At 42.5% G+C, this 20,608-nt stretch overlaps 1 protein-coding gene across 1 annotated transcript in view; it reads left to right on the top strand.

Moving 5' to 3' along the window:
* The window catches only part of LOC122541036 (protein unc-13 homolog B-like), a 146,486-nt gene that overhangs the window by 39,438 nt on the left and 86,440 nt on the right, over nt 1-20,608 (top strand). The window contains exon 2 of the mRNA XM_043677515.1: nt 5,234-5,263. Coding sequence (XP_043533450.1) covers nt 5,234-5,263 — 30 coding nt within the window. The remainder of the gene's footprint in view (nt 1-5,233; nt 5,264-20,608) is intronic.

Genomic DNA, 20,608 nt, shown 5'->3' with positions numbered 1-20,608 from the left:
CTATCACCCTCACCTTGACCTCCTTCCACCTATCGCATTTCCAATGCCCCTCCCCCAAGTCCCTCCTCCCTACCTTTTATCTTAGCCTGCTGGACACACTTTCCTCATTCCTGAAGAAGGGCTTATGCCCGAAACGTCAATTCTCCTGTTCCTTGGATGCTGCCTGACCTGCTGCGCTTTTCCAGCAACACATTTTCAGCTCTGATCTCCAGCATTTGCAGTCCTCACTTTCTCCTTGGAAATATTTTGCCATTCCTTCACTGTCGCTATGTCAAAATCCTGGAATTCCCTTCCTGTTGGCATTGTGGGTTAACCCATGGCATATGGACAGCAGTGGTTCAAAAAGGCAGCTCACCATCACCATCTTAAGAGCAACAAGGGGCGGGCAATAGATGCTGGTCAGCCAGTGACGTCCACATCCCATGAATGAACAAAATAAATCCGATTACAGTACACACCCAAAGTGATGTTTTCCGGTCCCTCTCTCCCCTCACCATGCCGAGCAGTCAATGGAGATCTGATTAGGTACCAGAGGATGCTTTGCTCCTTTGCCAGGGCCACCTGACCAGAAACGGAGCTGTGAAGGAGAGGCAGTCAACTTCTTTGACTGCCCATTGGCTGGATTGCTTCATTGCCATCTTGTCCACTCCTAGAAACAATCCCCACTCCTCTTGGCACTTTGTGGCCAAAGCTCAGCCATATGAGCCAGCAGTGTGACAGAACTTGAGGAACAAAATAGAGAAGTAGGGCTGCAACCTCTCTCATATTCGAAAAAGATGTGAATCTCAAGACACAGAAATGACAGGTACCTTAATAGTCAATGAATCGAATACAAGTGAAACCTCAGATAAAACCCACCACCAGTTAATATACAATTAACAATGTGGGCCAGAAAGGTTGGTTTATTTCTTTTAGGCCTACAGTTTTGCATTCAACTATTATTTTACTGTCCCATCAATGCAACCTACGTGCCCTGAGCAAATAATACAAATGTCAGGTACATGGCTAAATAGACATGAATACAAGTGAAATGGGGATTTCTCAAGAACATGGTACGTGTATGGAATGAGCTGCCAGAGGATGTGGTGGAGGCTGGTACAATTGCAACATTTAAGAGGCATTTGGATGGGTATATGAATAGGAAGGGTTTGGAGGGATATGGGCCGGTTGCTGGCAGGTGGGACTAGATTGGGTTGGGATATCTGGTCGGCATGGATAGGTTGGACCGAAGGGTCTGTTTCTATGCTGTACATCTCTATGACTCGATGAGAAATAGGAGATGGAGTTGGACTATATGGCCCTTCAAGGTAGATCCACCATTCAACAAGATATTGGCTGATCTTCCACTTCAGTTCTCATTTCTCAAACTTGCCCCATTTCTATCCTTACTGTCCAAAACATAGTTGACTTCTATCAAGAATAAATACAACGGCTTGAATTTTTTACCCTGTGAAGATATCTAAAGATTCATGGTCCTTTGAAGAAATGTCTCCCCTTAATCCTGAATAGCTAACCCCTTATTCTGAAACAGTGGCCCTAGATTTCAGGTTCCCTTCTCAGGGATATTTCTTTCTCTCAGTATCTAAGAATGTGGAAACATTAACCCTGCTCCTCCATTAGATAAGATCATGTCATATCTGATGCTGGTCTCAACTCTGTTAGATTAGATTAGATTAGATTAGATTCCCTACAGTGTGGAAACAGGCCCTTCGGCCCAACAACTCCATATCGACCCTCCGAAGAGTAACCCACCCAGACCCATTTCCCTCTAACTAATGCACCGAACACTATGGGCAATTTAGCATGGCCAATTCACCTGAGTTGCGCAACTTGTGGAAACCGGAGCACCCGGAGGAAACCCACACAGACACAGGGAAAATGTGCAAACTCCACACAGGTAGACATCCGAGGTCTGGAATTGAACCTGGGATCCTGGTGCAGTGGGGCAGCAGTGCTAACCACTCAGCCACCGTGCTGCCATGTTGTTCTTTCTGTCCACAGTAACCCTCAACTCCTTCATGTATCGATTATCCATCAAACTCAATTTTGATAAAATTCAGTGATCTACAGCTTTCGAGGGAAGTGAATTCCATAGAATTGAGAGCAATAACAAAATGTCCTCATCACTTCTTTTTAAACTGTGCCCATCCCAAAGAGCGCTCACCGTCCCATTGTCCACCCTATCTTTGTTCCAGTAAGATCATCTCTCTTTCTTCTAATCTCCAGAGGGTATGTGGCCAACCTGTGCAATCTTTTTCATTTGATAACCCCTTCATTCTGGGAAAGAGTTGAGTGAACCTTCTCTGAACTACTCTCAATACAAAAAATGAGGTGAAAACTGTGTACAGTACAGCAGGTGTAATCTCACCAAGCTCCCATGAAACACTCTGTTTGTATGACAGTCCCCTTGCATTGATTGCTGACATTCCATTCACTTTGCTAATTACCTGCTGTAACTGCATACTAGCGTTTTGTACCAAGACACCCAGATCCTTTTGTACTATTGCGTACTGCAGTCTCCTGCTGTTTAGATAGTGTACTGGTTTTCTGATCTTCCTGCTTAAATAGACAAGTTTACATTTGCCCATATTCTACCCCATCTGTCTTTTTTTTTAATGTCACTAAACCGATCATATTCCTTTTTGCAGACTCCCTACCTCCTCTGGATAGCTTAATTTACAGGCTGTCTTGGTGCCATTGGCAAATTAAGCTATCATTCATTCTATTGCTTCAGCCAGATCATTGATGTGGATTGTAAATCGTTGAGGTCTCATTATTGGTCCCGGTAGCACTCTGCTGGATGCAGCTTATTAACCTTTACTTCCCGAGAAAGACACACATTTATTCCTGTTCGCTGACCAATCCCTTTTTTCTTTATTAATATGTTCCTCCTTTCTGTCAAGCCCATGCAAAATTTCAGTTGTTTGACTTGATCACTCGCTCAGTCGTCTAGACTCAAGGGAATAAAGGTCTCATCTACACAATCTCTCCTAACAGGACAATCTTCTCTTGTTTAATTCTGAGCCATTCAGGTGTACTGTAAATTGGTCACAACAGTATCTTTTTTTATTTGTTAACTACATTTTGTCTATCTTCATGACCAGGTGTAATTTGTTCAAATACTACAAGACCATAAGAAATAGGGACAGAAATAGGCCATTCAGCTTGTTAAATCTGCTCCATCATTCAATAGGATTATGGCTGATCTGGCACATCACCTCTCTGCCCTTTCCTCATAACCCTTGATTCCCCAACTAATCAAGAACCTATCTCCACTTTAAGTATACACAAGGACTCTGTCCCCACAGATCTCTGTGCAAGGAGTTCCAAAGATACTCAGCCTTCTGAGAAAAAAAATTCCTCCACATCTCAGTCTTAAATTGATGCCCCTTAATTCTGAGACTTTACGCTCTGGTGCTACGCTCTCCCAGGAGAGGAATCATCCTCTCAGCATTTACCCTGTCAACCCCCTTAACAATCTTATATGTTTCAACGAAATCACTTTTCATTCTTCTAAATTCAAATAAGTAAGAGTCCCAATCTATTTAGCCTTTGCTCCGTACCAGGGATCAACTTAGTTAACCTTCTCTGAGCTACCACCAATGAAATGATATATTTCCGTAAATAAGGGGACCAAACTGCTCACAGGGCATCTTTGTACGCTGCAGTAAGACTTCCCTACTTTTTTATTCTCCAAAACTCTTGAAATAATGACCACCATTCCATTCGCCTTCCTAATTACCTGCTGCCCCTATGTGTTAGCTTTGTGTTCTGTGCTCAAGCCCGTTCAAGCCACTTTTTGTGTTGCAGCTTTCTGCAGTTTTTTTCCATTTAAACAATATTCTGTTCTTTTGTTCTCCCTTTCAAAATGAATAACTTCGCACTTTCCCTCAATGTACTCTTGACTACTGACTTAAACTATCAATGTTTATCTTTCTGTAAACAGTTTGTAACTCTCTTGCAACTTGCTTTTCCACCTTTTTTTATATTGTCAGTTCCTTCCTCCAAGTCATTGATGATGTGTCAATTAACTTTCGTACAAAATGTAGGTAGAAATTGTCTGTCGTGTCTCCAGTTTATTTCAGTCTCTCGTTTATGGTAATATCCTTTAAATTCATGCCTTTTGATTCTTAATTGTTGATGTAAAATTCATTATCTGGATTTTATTCCAGTTATTTTAATGCTATTATTTGAGTATCCCCTCAATATTTTTATGTGAAATACTAAAACAGTTTTGTACATCATGTCCCAAGTTAAGGAAGGTCAATTGCATTTAATGTCCATGGCCTAGACCTTCTAATTGGAAGGGCAGTCGCCAAACCAATTCATCCTGAAAGTGGTACGATGGGATACTTTTGGATGTTCCAGCACACCAATCACCTGGGAGTTGTCCAAAAAGGTTAAGCTTCCAATGGGCCATTACACTGCGTCTAGAACCCTTTGAAAATGTCCATAATTCTGGGCTCAATTAGGAGAGTTCTGACACACTCGTCTAAATAGTTACTCAGGAAAGGTGAGATAGATTAAGACCTGGTGTAAATCACAGATAGCCTTAAAACTAATCACCCTCCCCATCTCACCCCAATGATTAGCGCCACCAGTCTAATCTGAATCCGCTACCTCCCCTGACCTGACACCACCCACGCACTTACCTGCCACCTATCCCTTCAACCATTCACCTTGGCACCCTGTCCCCTCACCCACCTACTTATGTGCATGCCCACCCTCTCGCTCACTTAACTTTGCTCCGTAGCTTGTGGAATCCAGGAATACAGCAGCTCCTGGTGTGGAAATGGGGTAATGGCTTAATCTCCAATACTGATCCTGCACTGCATTGGAAGAGCCCCAGATCAGGAGCAATTATTGTTTCTCAAGAGGTCCAATTCCCAGAGGTCTGTGGCAGGTCCAGAAAAAAACAAAATGAGCAAGTAATTTGGCTGTGATTGTCAAAACCTCAGAAAATTCATCCATAAAAATTCCTGTGATATTTAGCTTCCTCTGTTTGAGTATACAAGGCATTCCCTATTGAACCATTGGAATTATTTTATTTTAGTTGATTTTGGAAGTTTAGTTTAATTCCATCAAGTGTTGAAGTCAGGGTTCCAATGACCTAATGGAACATGCCAGGGCGACTTGTGACATCAGTAATTTAGGATGAGTGTACAATGACAAATCGACATATTATTATATGTGTATTTAAACAGTACTAACACCTATTTTTACATTCCTCTAGTTAAAAGAGGAAGACTACATGGACCATCAGGTAAGATATTTATTTTCGCATATTCTGTGATAAATGTTGCATGATATTTAAATACAGTTATTTCCCGTTCCCTGGGTTCATTATGCTTTCACTAATACATCTGAGCAAATAGGCTGAATTTTATCTTGTTTTACAAAGAAAAGCCAAGACTGACAGTGGATCAGTTCCAGCAGGTTAAATGTGAACTTCATTTCCTGTCCTAAGCCTTATTCCAATGCACGGTGGCTCAGTGGTTAGCACTGCTGCCTCACAGCACCAGGGACCCAGGTTCAATTCCAGCCTCGGGTGACTGTCTGTGTGGAGTTTGCACATTCTCCCCATGTCTGCGTGCATTTCCTGTGTGCTCCAGTTTCCTCCCACAATCCAAGGATGTGCAGGTTAGTTGAATTAGCCATACTAAATTGTCCACAGTGTTCAGGGATATGTAGGTTAGGTGCATTAGTCAGGAGTAAACAGAGGATAATAGGGTAGGGGAATGGATCCGGGTGGGTTAGTCTTTGGAGGGTCGGTGAGGACTTGTTGGGCTGAAGGGCCTGTTTCCACACTATAGGGATTCTATGATTCTATGATTTCCGGCATTAACTGAACACAAAAGGTGACGAACACACTTCACAGAGTCAAGGGTTGCTGCTTTAAGTATGATAATGAGCCCACATGCCTAAGTGAAATGTAATTGCTGCCAGCTTCTCCCCGGCAGTGACTTTCAGGAGGTAAATGCTTTCTTAGGTACTTCCGAGATCCACATGCCTGATTGAGAGCCTCAATCTGCAATCCGGGCCATCTCACAATGACCTTTCCCCTGAGGCTTTCAACTCTACACCAAACCCCAGTAGGCCCTGATCCCTTGCAACTCCCAGGCTTGGGTTTTCCCCACCACAGGTAACTCCCATAATCACTCCCCACCACTGCCTTTCTCAACCCCTGCGAGGACCTAGCCCACAGCTGTTAGTGATCGGCTACCCAGCCAATTGAAGGCCTAAACCAATCGGGCAAACTAAGCTGCAGTATCAGAGACAGGCCGGGGAAACTAAAGTCATGAATGAATTCTGACTTCCCCTGATGACCAGGTTGATAAAACCTGTACCCAATATCTTGGGCACACTACAAACTTACAGAATGGTCTGCAAGCAGTAAGCCAAAAATTAATGAGTGGCTGAACGAGGAAAGAATTTTGTTTGTAATTCGAAATACCCTGACATGATCAGGTGTTGCAATTCACTCTGATTTTCTATCTCCAACTCTGTGGCCAATAGGTATGATCTGACCGTGTGGTGCTGGAAAGGCACAGCAGGTCAGGCAGCATTCGAGAAGCAAGAGAATTGATGTTTTGGGCAGAGGCCCTTCATCAGGAATCCTGATGAAGGGCTTATGCCCGAAACATCGATTCTCCTGCTCCTCAGATGCTGCCTGACCTGCTGTGCTTTTCCAACACCACGCTCTTGACTTTGATGTCCAGCATCTGCAGTCCTCACTTTCACCACAAATGATCTGAGGTAGTGGTTTGGCAGAAGCAGGCAAATAAACCACTTTTGTTGTGTTTTCTGTCACTACGAAACAGCCTGCTTTGTCTTTAATTCACTTGACCTCATTTCTTAGCTTCATTTTGACAGCTATACATAATGGCACGGTGTTTGAGAAGTTTATAATTTTACTGGAATTAGTAAATATTAACAAGAAAACACTTGTTCTATTGAACAAGCTCTTATTAGCTGTACTGATAGCTTTTTGGACCATTTTGCTTGCATATGCACAACACACACTCCCATTAGCCAATAAAAGACTTTATTTTAGGTATTACATGCAAGATGACAGGCATAGGCAATATGTTGCTCGAGATTTATAATATATATGGTTTTGATATCTGTGATATCTGTGTAAACTGAGATTTAAGCTTCAATGTCTTTTACAACACTCCTAATCTGAATGTCACAACCAGGTGAGAGTGGCTAAACAGTTCTGTCTTCTTGAAACCTCTCAGTTGGCTGCAGCAAAGATTTTTTTTTTGTCTTTTTGGCACACAGGTATATCTCACGTCAGTTAATCCATAGTCACCAGATCAGAATTAAGGAGCCAATTTGCAAGGTTTTCTTGAGTGAAAGAAAAAAAATGTCTTTTACCTACTAATCCTAAGAGAAAATAAAACTCAACATCGAACAAACATAATCACAAGGAAAAAATATTAAAAATAGGAAGGGTCTCTTATAATAAGATGATGAAGAATATGTAGTTTAAAAAGTTCTTTGAGTGCTTGTAATTGAAGATGAGCCTGAGACCATAGCTGTTTAATTGCTATCTTGCATGCTCAGTAGTAGTGAAATTTGCAGAATCCTTGAGTTTCCATTGTATAGATATTTTTTCCAATTTGCTTTATCATCAGTGCTGACTTTTGAGATGCTAGGAGGAAAAACAGCAAGAGTGTTCTCCTCTTTGTTAGCAATTCACTTTCTTTTATCTCTTCCTGCTTGTTTGTCAGCAGCTGTTGAAATATGATTCATTTGTATATTCATGTGTTTAACTTCATTGTCTTCCCAAGCTGTATAGTTGCAGGCAATGTTTTATGTCTAATATGTACGACATTTTATAAAAAGTGTAAATCAAAAGGAGATGTGAGTTTCTTGATGCTTGACTCCATTGATGTGTTAGTGTCAGTGCTTTCAAATAAAATGGTGATTTTAGTTCAGACAATGTCATTTGGTCCTCACTTGAGGCAAGTTCAGGAAACCAGTCTGTGGCCAGCAGATTGCTGTAACCATTTTAGGTGCACATTTCTTTTTGAAGAAGCATTTTGGTTCATGAAGGTCTTATTAATTAAAAGTAGATGATGGAAGTTTAAAATTGATAGTCCACATTGTGCCACTATTGTTGGCAACATTTGGTTTATATGACAGCCTGTGTGCTGAACAATAATTGTACCTTGTAGTTGATCTCGCTGGTTCAGTTTTAGTGTTTTGTGGTTTCTTGGACAACACAGGTATTGTAAGATTAATTTCTTGACTGAGCTGAAGTTATGTTATTATATTATGGAGTTTGACATGATATGACATTTGTATCCTCCTTCAGCGCGGCACTATTAAATGTGACTTAGTGTTGGCCTACTCACTTCTTGAGTTAAAAGTCATGAATTTGTTTTCTCTTGTAGTATTTAACATGCAATCTAACTTGACACTTCAATGCAATATGAGTGCAGTGTACATTCTCAGATGCAATTTTAAACTGAAGCTCAATCTCCATGAAATATCTCATACCATTGTTTGAAGAAGAGCATTGGAATGCCAGAAGTTAGCCGTAATGCTATAGCATGGGTTACACATTGTTCAGGAGCTGGAAGATAGAGAGGGAACATTATCTGATTGGCAGTAAGTAACTATTGATATACCCAAGAGATGTGTACTGATGTGTTTCTAGAGTTATATATGCCTATGATTTCAGATGACACTAAGATAGGAGAGACGGTGAGTCCTATGAGTAGGAAGAGAAGCTTATTAAGAAGCTTGGACGGACAGCATGACTGGGCAGAACCACTGTTATGATCCCAGCTGATGTTGTTACTATGCAAGTCAGATCCTAGACTGAAATCCAGCTAGATAGATCAAATTTAGTTTTATCTTTATTTAACATGGTGATCTTTCACTGAAACACAAACAACCATTTCTGCAGGTATGGTCCTAACAATACAACAGACGGTCAATCTGCAAAAAAAATGGTAAAGTAGAATAAACAAAACTATTTTATATATTGTAACATTAAAGATTTGAATAGAATATCCTTTATTGTCACGTGTACTCCATTGTTGAAGTACAGTGAAAAGCTTTTACAATGTCTGTCTCTTATGGTGCCATCTTAGGTACAAGCACCCAGTACAAATCTTGGATACGAAAGAGAAATTAAAAGTAGTTGTATTACTTTACAGAATTTAAAAAATAAGTTCGCAATAAGACATTGTTCAAGGATTGACATTATAGTCAGATTAAAAAAACCTTTAGGTAAATGTTACAGTGCAGCAGCTCAGTGCAGGGCCTCTGCACATGGTCTGACCGCCTGTGCCAGATCCCAGTCCAACAGCCAACCCGCTCTGCTCGAAACCCCAGACCACTCCGTACCAACACTTCGCAGCTCCAAGGTAAGTTCCAGGACTGTCTTCTCTATCAGGATTTGCTGCCTGTGTGCTGGTCCAGGGCTCACTTCCCTTGTGCAGCTCCGGGGCGCTCTCCCCCTGAGCTGCTCCGGGGCGCTCCCCCCCTGCGCTGCTCCGGGGCGCTCCCCCCCCTGCGCTGCTCCGGGGCGCTCTCCCCCTGCGCTGCTCCGGGACGCACTGCCCTCAGGGTAAAGTGGAGAAGAAAAGCAGAGAATGAGAAAAGGGTAAAAGTACACAGAGCAGACGAGCTCTGGGCTCATGAGCCCAGCCACTACCCAGCTCCTCCACCACCACCTTGACTGGCTTCAAATCAAGTGTGAAAATACACAATAAACAACACTATTCTATCTATTACATAAATCTCCTTTTATGGGGGGTCCCTGATTTACGAATGTGATCCCATACAGGGGTGTAATTTTAAAGACCTTACATATAAGCATTTCCTATACCTACAAGTAACTATTCTATATTGTCTTGCATTGTGTCTCGAATTGTGTAGAAATCAACTTGTGAGCACATTCAAGAATGGAACTTATTTGCAAACTGAGGATTGTCTATTCTCAAACATGAGAGAGGTGGCTAAGTGGCCTCACTTAATTGCCACTTTTAATTCCTGATCTTGAGAGTATGATAGTCTCTTCCTTTTGTATTCACATCATTGAGCTGAGACTTTCTCAGCTTTGAATAGCCCATTCAGGGTTCTAACCAAATACTTCTGGTGCAGAACTTTCAAACTAAACTCCTTCCAATCACATAAAATATTTCGTAACTATTCTACACTATATCCTTTCTTCAGTAGAAACTGTTCTACACATCTAACTTCCTTCAATAATGAGAACTTAAACCCAAAGACTTTTCAAGCTATAAATGTTTGCCTAAGCAAAACAAAACAACCCCATATCTTTCTAATTGAAAGCCTAATGTTCTTCAATGTTTATTCAGTCTGCTTGTAAAACTGTTCTAATACAAACAAGTTCCCAATCCTGCTGCAGGAAGTCCTCACCTACTGGTTTGGTTCTTCTAAAGAAAAATACCATGGTACCAGAAGTACTGACAAGTTATCATTACATTGCTTTCTACACACAGACCACAGACCCCTATACCACTACTTTAATATCCAACCTCTAAAATAATTGATATTAAAATGCACATAAGTAACACACCTTGTATCACACTCAAAAGAATAATATCTTAATGGTGCCTTTGTGAAATGCTCATTTGGAGAATGGTGCAGATATAGAGGGCTAAATGGCCACCTTCTGCACTATAACAGTTCTGTGATTCTATGAAAGATTAAGAGCTGTAGAGGATCAAATGGAGTAAATTTTCATGTAGGCAAATTGTTCTAAGTTTGTGCATGAGTACACAAAGTATTCAAAAGAGTATGTAGAATCTTGACCTCCAGGGCATTAGAATTCTAAAATGGGGAAGAGATACTAAGTTGTGCTTCTCGTGGAAAGACTAGTGAAGTTCTGAAATCCTTTCTTCCAAAAGGTGGTTAATGCTATTTCAGTTGAAACTTACAGGAATTGAATTGATAAATTTGTGTTATGTAACATTTCAAGGATTTGGATCAATGGCAGGTAGATGAGGCTACAGACCACCCAGAGTCGAACTGAATGTTAGAACAGACTTGAGGAGCTGAATTCCAATGGTATTCCTGTATCTGCTCATTAGCTTCTATTGGAGACTAAACCAGATAAATGAACTTTGAGCCTCTATCACACACCATCTCAACACACATCCATGTAACTTCTATCTTTGCAATATTGCCTACCACCAGTTACATCACATTGACCTGCTGCTACAATTCTCATTCGTATTTTTGCAACATCATCTAAGTTAATCTCCCCACAGGCTGCTTTGCACCGTTCCTAAACTCCACCTCTTCAAACATCTTCCGTCCACATCCTACTGCTCAACAGGTCCTTGTCAAACATTGCTAGAAAATTAGATTTGTGGTAAGTGATTTTGCAAATGCAAACAAAGAATCTGATATTCTTTCTAATGTTGAGACTTTAACTCTTGGTTTTGTTTCTCCCAATCCTTGATTTTTGTGAGCCCTTGTAAATTCAATTTATTGCTATAGGGTGGCATGGTGCTTCAATGGTTAGCACTGCTGCCTCACAGCATCAGGGACCTGGGTTCAATTCCACTCCTGGGTGACTGTGCAGAGTTTGCACATTCTCCCTGTGTCTGTGTGGGTTTCCTCCGGATGCTCCAGATTCCTCCCACAGTCAAAGGATGTGTAGATTAGATCGATTGGCCATGCTAAATTGCCCCATAGTGTCTAGCAATGTGTGGGCTGGGTGGGTTAGCCATGGGAAATGGAGGGTTGAGGTGAGGTGGGTCTGGATGGTATGTTCCTAGGTGTGGACTTGATGGGCTGAATGACCTGCTTTCACACTGTAGGGATTCTGTGATCACCCATCCACTTATCCTGATGAAGGGCTCCTGCCTGAACTGTCAATTTTCCCTCCTCGGATGCTGCCTGACATGCTGTGCTTTTCCAGCCCCACTCTAATCTTGACTCTAATCTCCAGCATCTGCAGTCCTCACTTTCATCCACTCATTGTAATGAGTGAATATGACTGACTGGGAGTCTGTGATCCATTGTGAGATATTTCCTGTGAGCATCATGCCTGACTTTGGATGTGGGTCCGTCAGTAACATTCAAGCGTTCAGCATTTCAATCCGCTTCAGTTTTTCAACATTTCTATCTTTGGAAATGTTATTGTCACATTTCTTTATTTTGATTTCGATAAGGTATGAAGTGAAACTGTTAAGACTTTCTTTTTATATTTCCACTGATAAAACTTCAACACTCAGTTTGTTTTGCAATGAAGTCTTTAAAGCTGGTCTATGAGCTCCCATTGACTTGAATAGGTTCAATGTTTAGCTGGTGGCATTTTGCCAAGTGCAGATGTGAATCTGCACTGTTCAGAGTCTGACTAAATCTATTTGAAATATGCACTTGTGCCTTTGGGGAACAAATTAAATTATGCATTCAGCTTTTAATGGTCTGAGATACAGAAGCACATGAACTCCAAAAATATCTTTTCAAATGGACTTGCCTGAAATCTGTAATAAATATATCAAATTGAAGCTGATTTGTACCTATACAGTTTACCTATTAGCATACTGTCTAGGTCAGCAAAAACCTAACAATGCACATTTATGCTTAATAATGTTATGGAAGGGCAAAATGTGGCACGTCAGGCTTGGAGGGCTGAAGGGCCTGTTCCTGTGCTGTATGGTTCATGGTTCTTTATTTAGAGTGTGAAGTACTAATTAGTTGAATTAGTGAATGATGGCAATCTCACTAATATCTAAAACTGCTCCCAATTAAATGTGCTGTACACAAATGAAACCGTATGTTCTATATCAGCCATTTTACCGTAATTACAAGCAAGAAAAACTAAGACATTGCAAAATACATGTGATTTTAGTGTTTCTTGTGGGAGTTGTTGTACTATTAACAACCTTCTGTGATTTTGTACCTATGAAAAGCATTAGAAATTGGTGGGAGCAACAGATTCCTTTGTAGCCAGATTATCCTCTGCAACATTTTGGGAAATCTGGATGTTGTGCTCTGTTGTGTTTTTTTAAATGGGTAAGTAATTTGAACCATTCAGTTGGATAACAGATGCACATAAAAATGTAGAATAAAGAGCAGGGGTAGACTAGGTAAAAATGGGGACTGCAGATGCTGGAAACCAGAGTTTAGATCAGAGTGGTGCTGGAAAAGCACAGCAGGTCAGGCAGCATCCGAGGAGCAGGAAAATCGAAGTTTCGGGCAAAAGCCCTTTATCAGGAATAGGGCAGGAGTAGACTGTTCAAGCCTCCTCTGATCATTCGCCTCAGTACCCTGTTCCTGCTTTCACCCCTGCCCTTTGATCGCTAAGAACTGTATCTAACTTCTTCTTGAAAACATTCAATATTTTGGCCTCAAAATATCTGTATCAGAGAATTCCACAGGGTCGCCACTTTCTGAGTGAAGAAATTTTTCATCATCTCAATCTTAAACGGCCTACTTCATCCTTAGACTGTGCCCCAGGTCCTTAACTCCCCTGCTACTGAGAACATCTTTACTGTATCCACCCTGTCTGGTTCTGTTACAATTTTATAGGTCTCTGAGATCAACCCCATATTCATTTTGTACACTTTCATCTTTGAAGTTCTGTTTTTTAAATTTCACTCATGGGACGTGGGCCAGCATTTATCGCCTGTCCCTAGTTGCCCTTGAGAAGATGGTGGTGAGCTACCACCTTGAACCACTGCAGTCCATATGCTCCAGGTTGACCCACAATGCCATTAGGGAGGGAATTCCAGGATTTTGTTCCAATGACAATGAAGGAATGACAATATATTTCCAAGTCAAGATGGCGAGTGGCTTAGAGGGGAACATGCAGGCGGTGGTGTACCCATGCATTTATTGGGAGAAAGTGAGGACTGCAGATGCTGGAGATCAGAGCTGAAAATGTGTTGCTAGAAAAGCGCAGCAGGTCAGGCAGCATCCAAGGAGCAGGACAATCGACGTTTCGGGCGTGAGCCCAAAGAAGGGCTCATGTCTGAAACGTCGATTCTCCTGCTCCTTGGATGCTGCCTGACCTGCTGCGCTTTTCCAGCAACACATTTTCAGCCATGTATCTACTGCCCTTGTACTTCTGGATGGAAGTGGTCATGGCTTTGGAAGTTGCTGACCAAGGATCGTTGGTGAATTTTTGCAGTGTACGCTGCTGCTACTGAGTGTCAGGTGGAGGAGGGAGGTGGTTTTGTCAATGTGGTGACAATCAAGTGGACTGCTTTCTTTTGGATGGTGTCAAGCTAATTGAGTGTTGTTTGAGATGCACCAATCAAGGCAATTGGGGAGCGTTCCATGAGACTCGTGACTTGTGCTTTGGAGATGATAGGAAGGTTTTGGGAAGTCAGGAGGTGAGTTTCTTGCCCAATATTTCTAGCCTCTGACCTATACTTGTATCCATTATGTTTATAAGGTGAGTCTAGTTGAATTTCTGGTCAATGGTAACCCCCAGGATGATGATAGTGGGAAATTCAATGATTGCAACACCATTGAATGTCAAGGGGTGGGTGGTTAGATTGTTTCTTATTGGAGATGGTTATTGCCTAGCATTTGTGTGGCCGAATTGTTACTTACCACTTGTAAGCTGAAGCCTGGACATTGTCCAAATCCTGTTGCATTTGGTCATGGACTGTTTCAATACCTGAGGAGTTGTGAATGGTGCTGAACATTACACAATCATTGGCAAACATCACCACTTCTGACCTTATGGAGGGAAGATCATTGATGAAGCAGCTGAAGACGGTTGGCCCGATGACAGTACCCTGAGGAACTCTTGCAGAAATGTCCTGGAGCTGGATAACTGACTTCCAGTAACCACAACCATCTTCCTATCTGCCAGGTATGTCTCCAACCAATGGAGAGTTTGCCCCAATTCTCATTGATTCCAAGTTTGCGAGGCTTCCTTGATGCCCTACTCGGTTGAATGTGACCTTGAGGTCAAGAGCTGTCATTCCCACTTCCACTCTGGAATTCAATTCATTTGTCCATCTTTGAACGAAGGCTATAATATGATCAGGAGTTGAGTGACCTTGGCAGAACCCAAACTGGGTGTCACTGAGCAGGCTATTGCTGAGCAGACACTGCTTGATGACACTGGAGGTGACACCTTCTATCAATTAACTGATGATTGAGAGTAGACTAATTGGGCAATAACTGCCTGGATTGGATTTGTCCTGTTTTTTGTGTACAAAACATACCTGGGCAATTTTCCATTTTGTCGGGTAGATGCCAATGTTGTAACTGTACTGCAAAAGCTTGGCAAGGGGAGCGGCAAGTAGTGTTGGAATGTTGTCAGAGTCCATAATCTTTGCAGTACTCAGTGCTTCCACCCATTTTCTAATATCACGCGGAGTGAACCAAAGACTGGTATCTGTCATGCTGGGGACCACTGGAGGAGGTTACGATAGATCATCCATTTGGCATTTCTAGCTGAAGATTGCTATGAATGCTTCAGCCTTTTATCTTTTGTACTGACGTGTTGGACTCTTCCATTATTGAAGATGGGGATATTTATGGAGCCATCTCCTCCAGTGAGTTGTTTAATTGCCCACCACCATTCACATCTGGATGTGGTAGTACTGCAAAGCTTAGATCTGATCCATTGGTTGTGGGATCGCTTAGCGCTGTTTGTCACTTGCTGCTTATGCTGTTTGGTACATAAACAATCCAGTTTGGTTGACACTTCATCTTCAGATGTGCTTGATGCTGCTCCTGGTATGCCCTCTCCATTCAACCAGGGGTAATCCCCTGGCTTGATGGTAATGGCTGAGTGGGCAATATGCCAGGCCATGAGGTTATAAATTGTGCTGGTGTAAATTCTACTGCTGTTGATGGCCCACAGCACCTCATGGATGCCCAGTTTTGAGTTGCTAGACCTGTTTGAAGTCTGTCCCATTTAGCACTTTGATTGTGCCACACAACATGATGGAGGATATTCTCAATGTGAAGGCGGGACTTTGTCTCCACAAGGACCTTGCGGTGGTCACTCTTATCGATGCTGTCATGGGCAGATGCATCTGCAGCCAGCAGATTGGAAAGGATGAGGTCAAATATGTTTTTCCCTCGTGTTGGTTCCCTCACCACCTGCTGCAGACTCAGTCTAGCAGCTATGTCCTTTAGGGCCCGATCAGCTTGATCAGTAGAGCTGCTGCTGAGCCACTCGTAAGTGCTGGACATTGAAATCCCCCACCTAGAATACACTTTGCACCCTTGCCAGTCTCCGTGCTTCCTCCAAGTGTTGGAGGAATACTGATTCATCAGCTGAAGGAGGACAGTGCATGGTAATCAATGGGAAGTTTCCTTGCCTCATGTTTAACCTGAAGCCATGAGACTTCATGGGATCCAGAGTCAATGTTGAGAATTCCCAGGGTAACTCCTTCCTGACTGTTCGCCACTGAACTGGGCCTGGATGGGACAGGACTTATTCAGGGATGATGATGGTGGTGTCTGGGACATTCTGAGAGATATAATTCCATGAATTTGACTGTCAGACTGTTGCTTGACTAGTCTGTGAGACATAGAGACATAGAGATGTACAGGACAGAAACCGACCCTTGATCCTCAACATCTCCCTCAGCTTTAGCACTAGCCCCTAAATGTTGCTAAGAAGGGTCGACAGAGCTGTATTAATGTAGATCATGTTCAGGTAACCCGTAATAATTTGTTGCAATGTAATAAACTCATTAAAGTCAATAAACACAAAATACATTTACTCAACAAATCACTCTTAAACCAGAAAGGTAGATATATAAATCCATGTTAGATCACTGTGGGCTTGATGGAACCTACACGCAATAATAAATAGAACAATCTCCAAGTTCCCAGACTTGAGAAGACACCTGTGTCACTTGATTTGGAAGAGGGTGAGGAAACTTGATTCTGCCACGTTCCTATTCCTTACGCTGTGAAATTCGAAAAGAGGGCATGAGGGCTGGGGATTGATGTGACGAATTCATGTTGGTCTCCCTCCTCCCATGTTGATGTTGGGATAGATGACCCAGTGCTTGCCAGAATACTTAAAGTTCAGGGCGGCACGGTGGCTCAGTGGTTACCACTGCTGCATCACAGCACTAAGGATCAAGTTTGATTACAGCCTTGGGTGACTGTCTGTGTGCATGTTCTCCTCATGTCAGTGTGGGTTTCCTTTTTGTGTTCCCACAGTCTGAATATGTGCAGGTTAGGTGGATTGCCCATGCTAAATGCAGGGTTATAAGGAGTGGGTGGGCGCTGGTCTGCGAGGGGCAGTGCAGACCCAATGGGCTGAATGTCCTCTTTCTGCACTGCAAGGATTCAGCTGAGAACATGTTTGACTTACTGCAGCCTGAAGATGGGGGTAGAGCGAAATCAAGAATGCCAGGTGGAGAATCTCACAATCCAAACAGGAGAGACCGTGTTAGCCCGGAATTGTAATCTGGGGAGAAATAGATCCCAGCAGTAGTGATGCCTTAAACAGGATCGTTGTTATATGCGGTACAGACCAGGGACGAACTGGTCTGGAGGAGATCTCCAGACCAGCTAGTCATTCACAACTCACCAATGGTGGGGCTGTCCCTCAGGATATCGAGCTGGTTCAGATGGGACCGTTGGGGCCAACTGAGTCAGGGAGGAGGCAACAGCAGCGTCGCAGGGCAACGACAGTCAGTCCAAGAGGAACGTTCCTGCAGAATAACAGGAGCTGCTGAAAGCCCAGAAGACCACAGCAGAGAAAGCTTCCTGAGATGAGGAGACAATCCTGGAGGATTCATTAACTCTCCTGAGAGACTCATCATGTCATTGTAGACTGTGGAATGGGCGTTTTTATCTTTCCATGCTCCTTTTTGTAAATATTCCTGACGATGTATATAGATTACAATGCCTGTAAAGTAGTTTAATTGATGGATGTGTATGTGTTAATAGGGGAGCATTGAAATAAAGGGGGAGGGGAGGTTATGTATGTAGTTGGATGTGTGTTGTCCCTTTGAGAGCAGGTCAGGTGACCCAAAGTGGGGAGCTAGGGGAGACAGTCTAAGACTGTGGGGGAGCTGAGGGACCGACAATAAAGTATTCCCTCTTCAGGTTTACCCTTCTCTCTAACTTGTGTTCTATTTATGGTTCCAGTGATCCACAAATGTACCACTCCTGCCAGCATTGCATGCTGGTGATAGTGAGACTTGCTGTTGGCAATTGATTACTGATAGGAAAATAGCTGCTACTGATGGGAAGCTAGGAGAGAGAGATTTTTCAGGAATGATTTTCACAATGCTTCTTCAGTAGATTTCACATTTTTGCTGTGTTATAAACTCAAACCTGTGGAGAATAGGATTTGCTGCCACCCAGTGGCCAAAAAATGCACACTTGAATGAAGATCTACCATTGGAACTTCCAAAAAAATCAAATAAATGGTTAAGAAATCTACTTGGTTGTGCGAAATTCATTTGTCTTCATTCTTGATGCTTTTCTGTTACATGGTGAGCAATGATAACATCTGGATGAACAATTCTATAGCAGTGGCATGGCTGTCCATTCAATGAGAAAGGCACAATTGACTTGAGTGGTGGTAAATCCCATTAGGCTTAATTGAGTAGCTCATCTTGAATGGAGCAGAATTTATTTTCTTATAGTTAAATGTCCTAATTGTTAAAGCACAGATCATTTCATATTAGACTTGACTTGGCTTGTGTGGCATATCTGAATCATCATGGCCTGTGTGGATTTCAGATCAAATAAAACGTTACTTTCTGGGCAAAATAATGTAATCTGAAAGGCAGAACTGAAAACCGTTGTTTCTGAAATTTCATTTCAAGACATTGAAACATAGAAATTAAATTGAGCAATAATTCTTTTAAGGACTGTTGAACAATTTGAAAACAATATTGTGATTGATCTCATGATTATAATTGTAAATATTGGATCTAAATGCAATTAAAGACAATTACTGCATCCATTTCAAGTTTGCTTTGCTTTGTTTTCAGTGCCTATGTTAAAAGGAGCAGTGAAGTTCCCTCTCTCTCTGGCCATTATTTTGCATTCAGACAGCAATCACTGAAATGATTATGTGGTCATTAACTTCTTATTGACTGGGTATACTTGCCTGCTGAGTTTCCAACAATACTAGCAGTGACTACACTTCAAAAGCACTGAATTGCCTGTAAATCATTTTCGGGACTTTGACAATTATGAAAGATGCTATGTAAATGCAAACTCTTTACAATATTGTCTTCATCAGTAAGCAGCCAGGCATTAGAACTTTCAGAAACAAAAACTGAAACTGCTGAAGAATCTTGGCAGGTCTGGTAGCATCTGTAGAGGCAAAGCAGAGTTAAAGTTCTGAATCCAGTGACCCTTCATTAGAACTGAGAGTACCTAGGGAAAGGCGATATATGTGCTGAGGAGGGAAAGAGGAGTGAGCAGATTGGCAGAGATTGAGCCCAGAGAGAGAGAGAATGACAGGTTGGCAAACAAAGGGACAGGTGACGAGTAGGTGAAAGTGGGTTGGCTGTGCTGAAAGCGGCCCAAGTCACGACAAGACCTCGATTGTGGAGGTGGATAAAGGGCATTTTCTTTTCTCATTCAGTCCCTTGTCTCTTATATTTATGATTCCGCTGACACTTTACATCAGTTTCAAAATTTCTAGTTCGCAGGCACCAGCCACCTCCTTGTTCACCATGGGTGTGCAATGCCTTTACACCCTCACCCCCACATCAGGATGTTCTATATCCTTCCCAGAAAGAAGGCCTGCACTATCTTCACCCTCCTGTGTCTGGCTGAGCTTGTCCTCACTTCAAACGGGCTTCTCCTTTAATTCCTCTCATTCTCTTCAGATCAAAACTGTGGCCATGTGTCACCATTTGCCTGTCTCTTTGTGGGATATATGGACCATTCCTGGTTCCAGTTCTGCTCTGGTATCTCCCACAACTCTTTTTCTCTGGTATATCGATGACCTCATCGGTGTTTCTCCCCTATCTCATTCAGAATTGGAAAAATCCATCACTTTTGTTTCCAATTTCCACCACACTGTCATTCACTTCCTCCTTTTCCTTTCTCAATATTTCTGTTTCCATTTCTGGAGATAGGCTAGCCACCGATAATCCCCCACAAACCCATCAAACCCCACAGTTACCCGGACTGCGCATCCTCATATCCTGTCTCCTGTAAAGACACCATCCCGTTCTCCCAGTATTTCTATCTCCATCACATCTGTTCTGATGGTGCCAACTTCTGAAATGTCCACCTTTTCCTTCAGACGAAGGTTCCCCTGCACTGCAGCTGACAGGACTGTTAACTGTGCCCAGCATATTCCCTGCACTAGGAAGATGAAAGCTGAAAAATGTGTTGCTGGAAAAGCGCAGCAGGTCAGGCAGCATCCAAGGAGCAGGAGAATCGACGTTTCGGGCATAAGCCCTTCTTCAGGAATGAGGAAGGTGTGCCAAGCAGGCTAAGATAAAAGGTAGGGAGGAGGGATTTGGGGGAGGGGCGTTGGGAATGCGATAGGTGGAAGGAGGCTAAGGTGTGGGTGATAGGCCGGAGAGGGGGTGGGAACGGAGACGTCGGGAAGAAGATTGGAGGTCAAGAAGGCGGTGCTGAGTCCGAGGGTTGGGATTGAGAAAAGGTGGGGGAAGGGGAAATGAGGAAGCTGGAGAAATCTGCA

This window comes from Chiloscyllium plagiosum, chromosome 36 (assembly GCF_004010195.1).
Source record: "Chiloscyllium plagiosum isolate BGI_BamShark_2017 chromosome 36, ASM401019v2, whole genome shotgun sequence".
Lineage (NCBI taxonomy): Eukaryota > Metazoa > Chordata > Chondrichthyes > Orectolobiformes > Hemiscylliidae > Chiloscyllium > Chiloscyllium plagiosum.
This window is presented reverse-complemented; position numbering and strand designations above follow the sequence as displayed.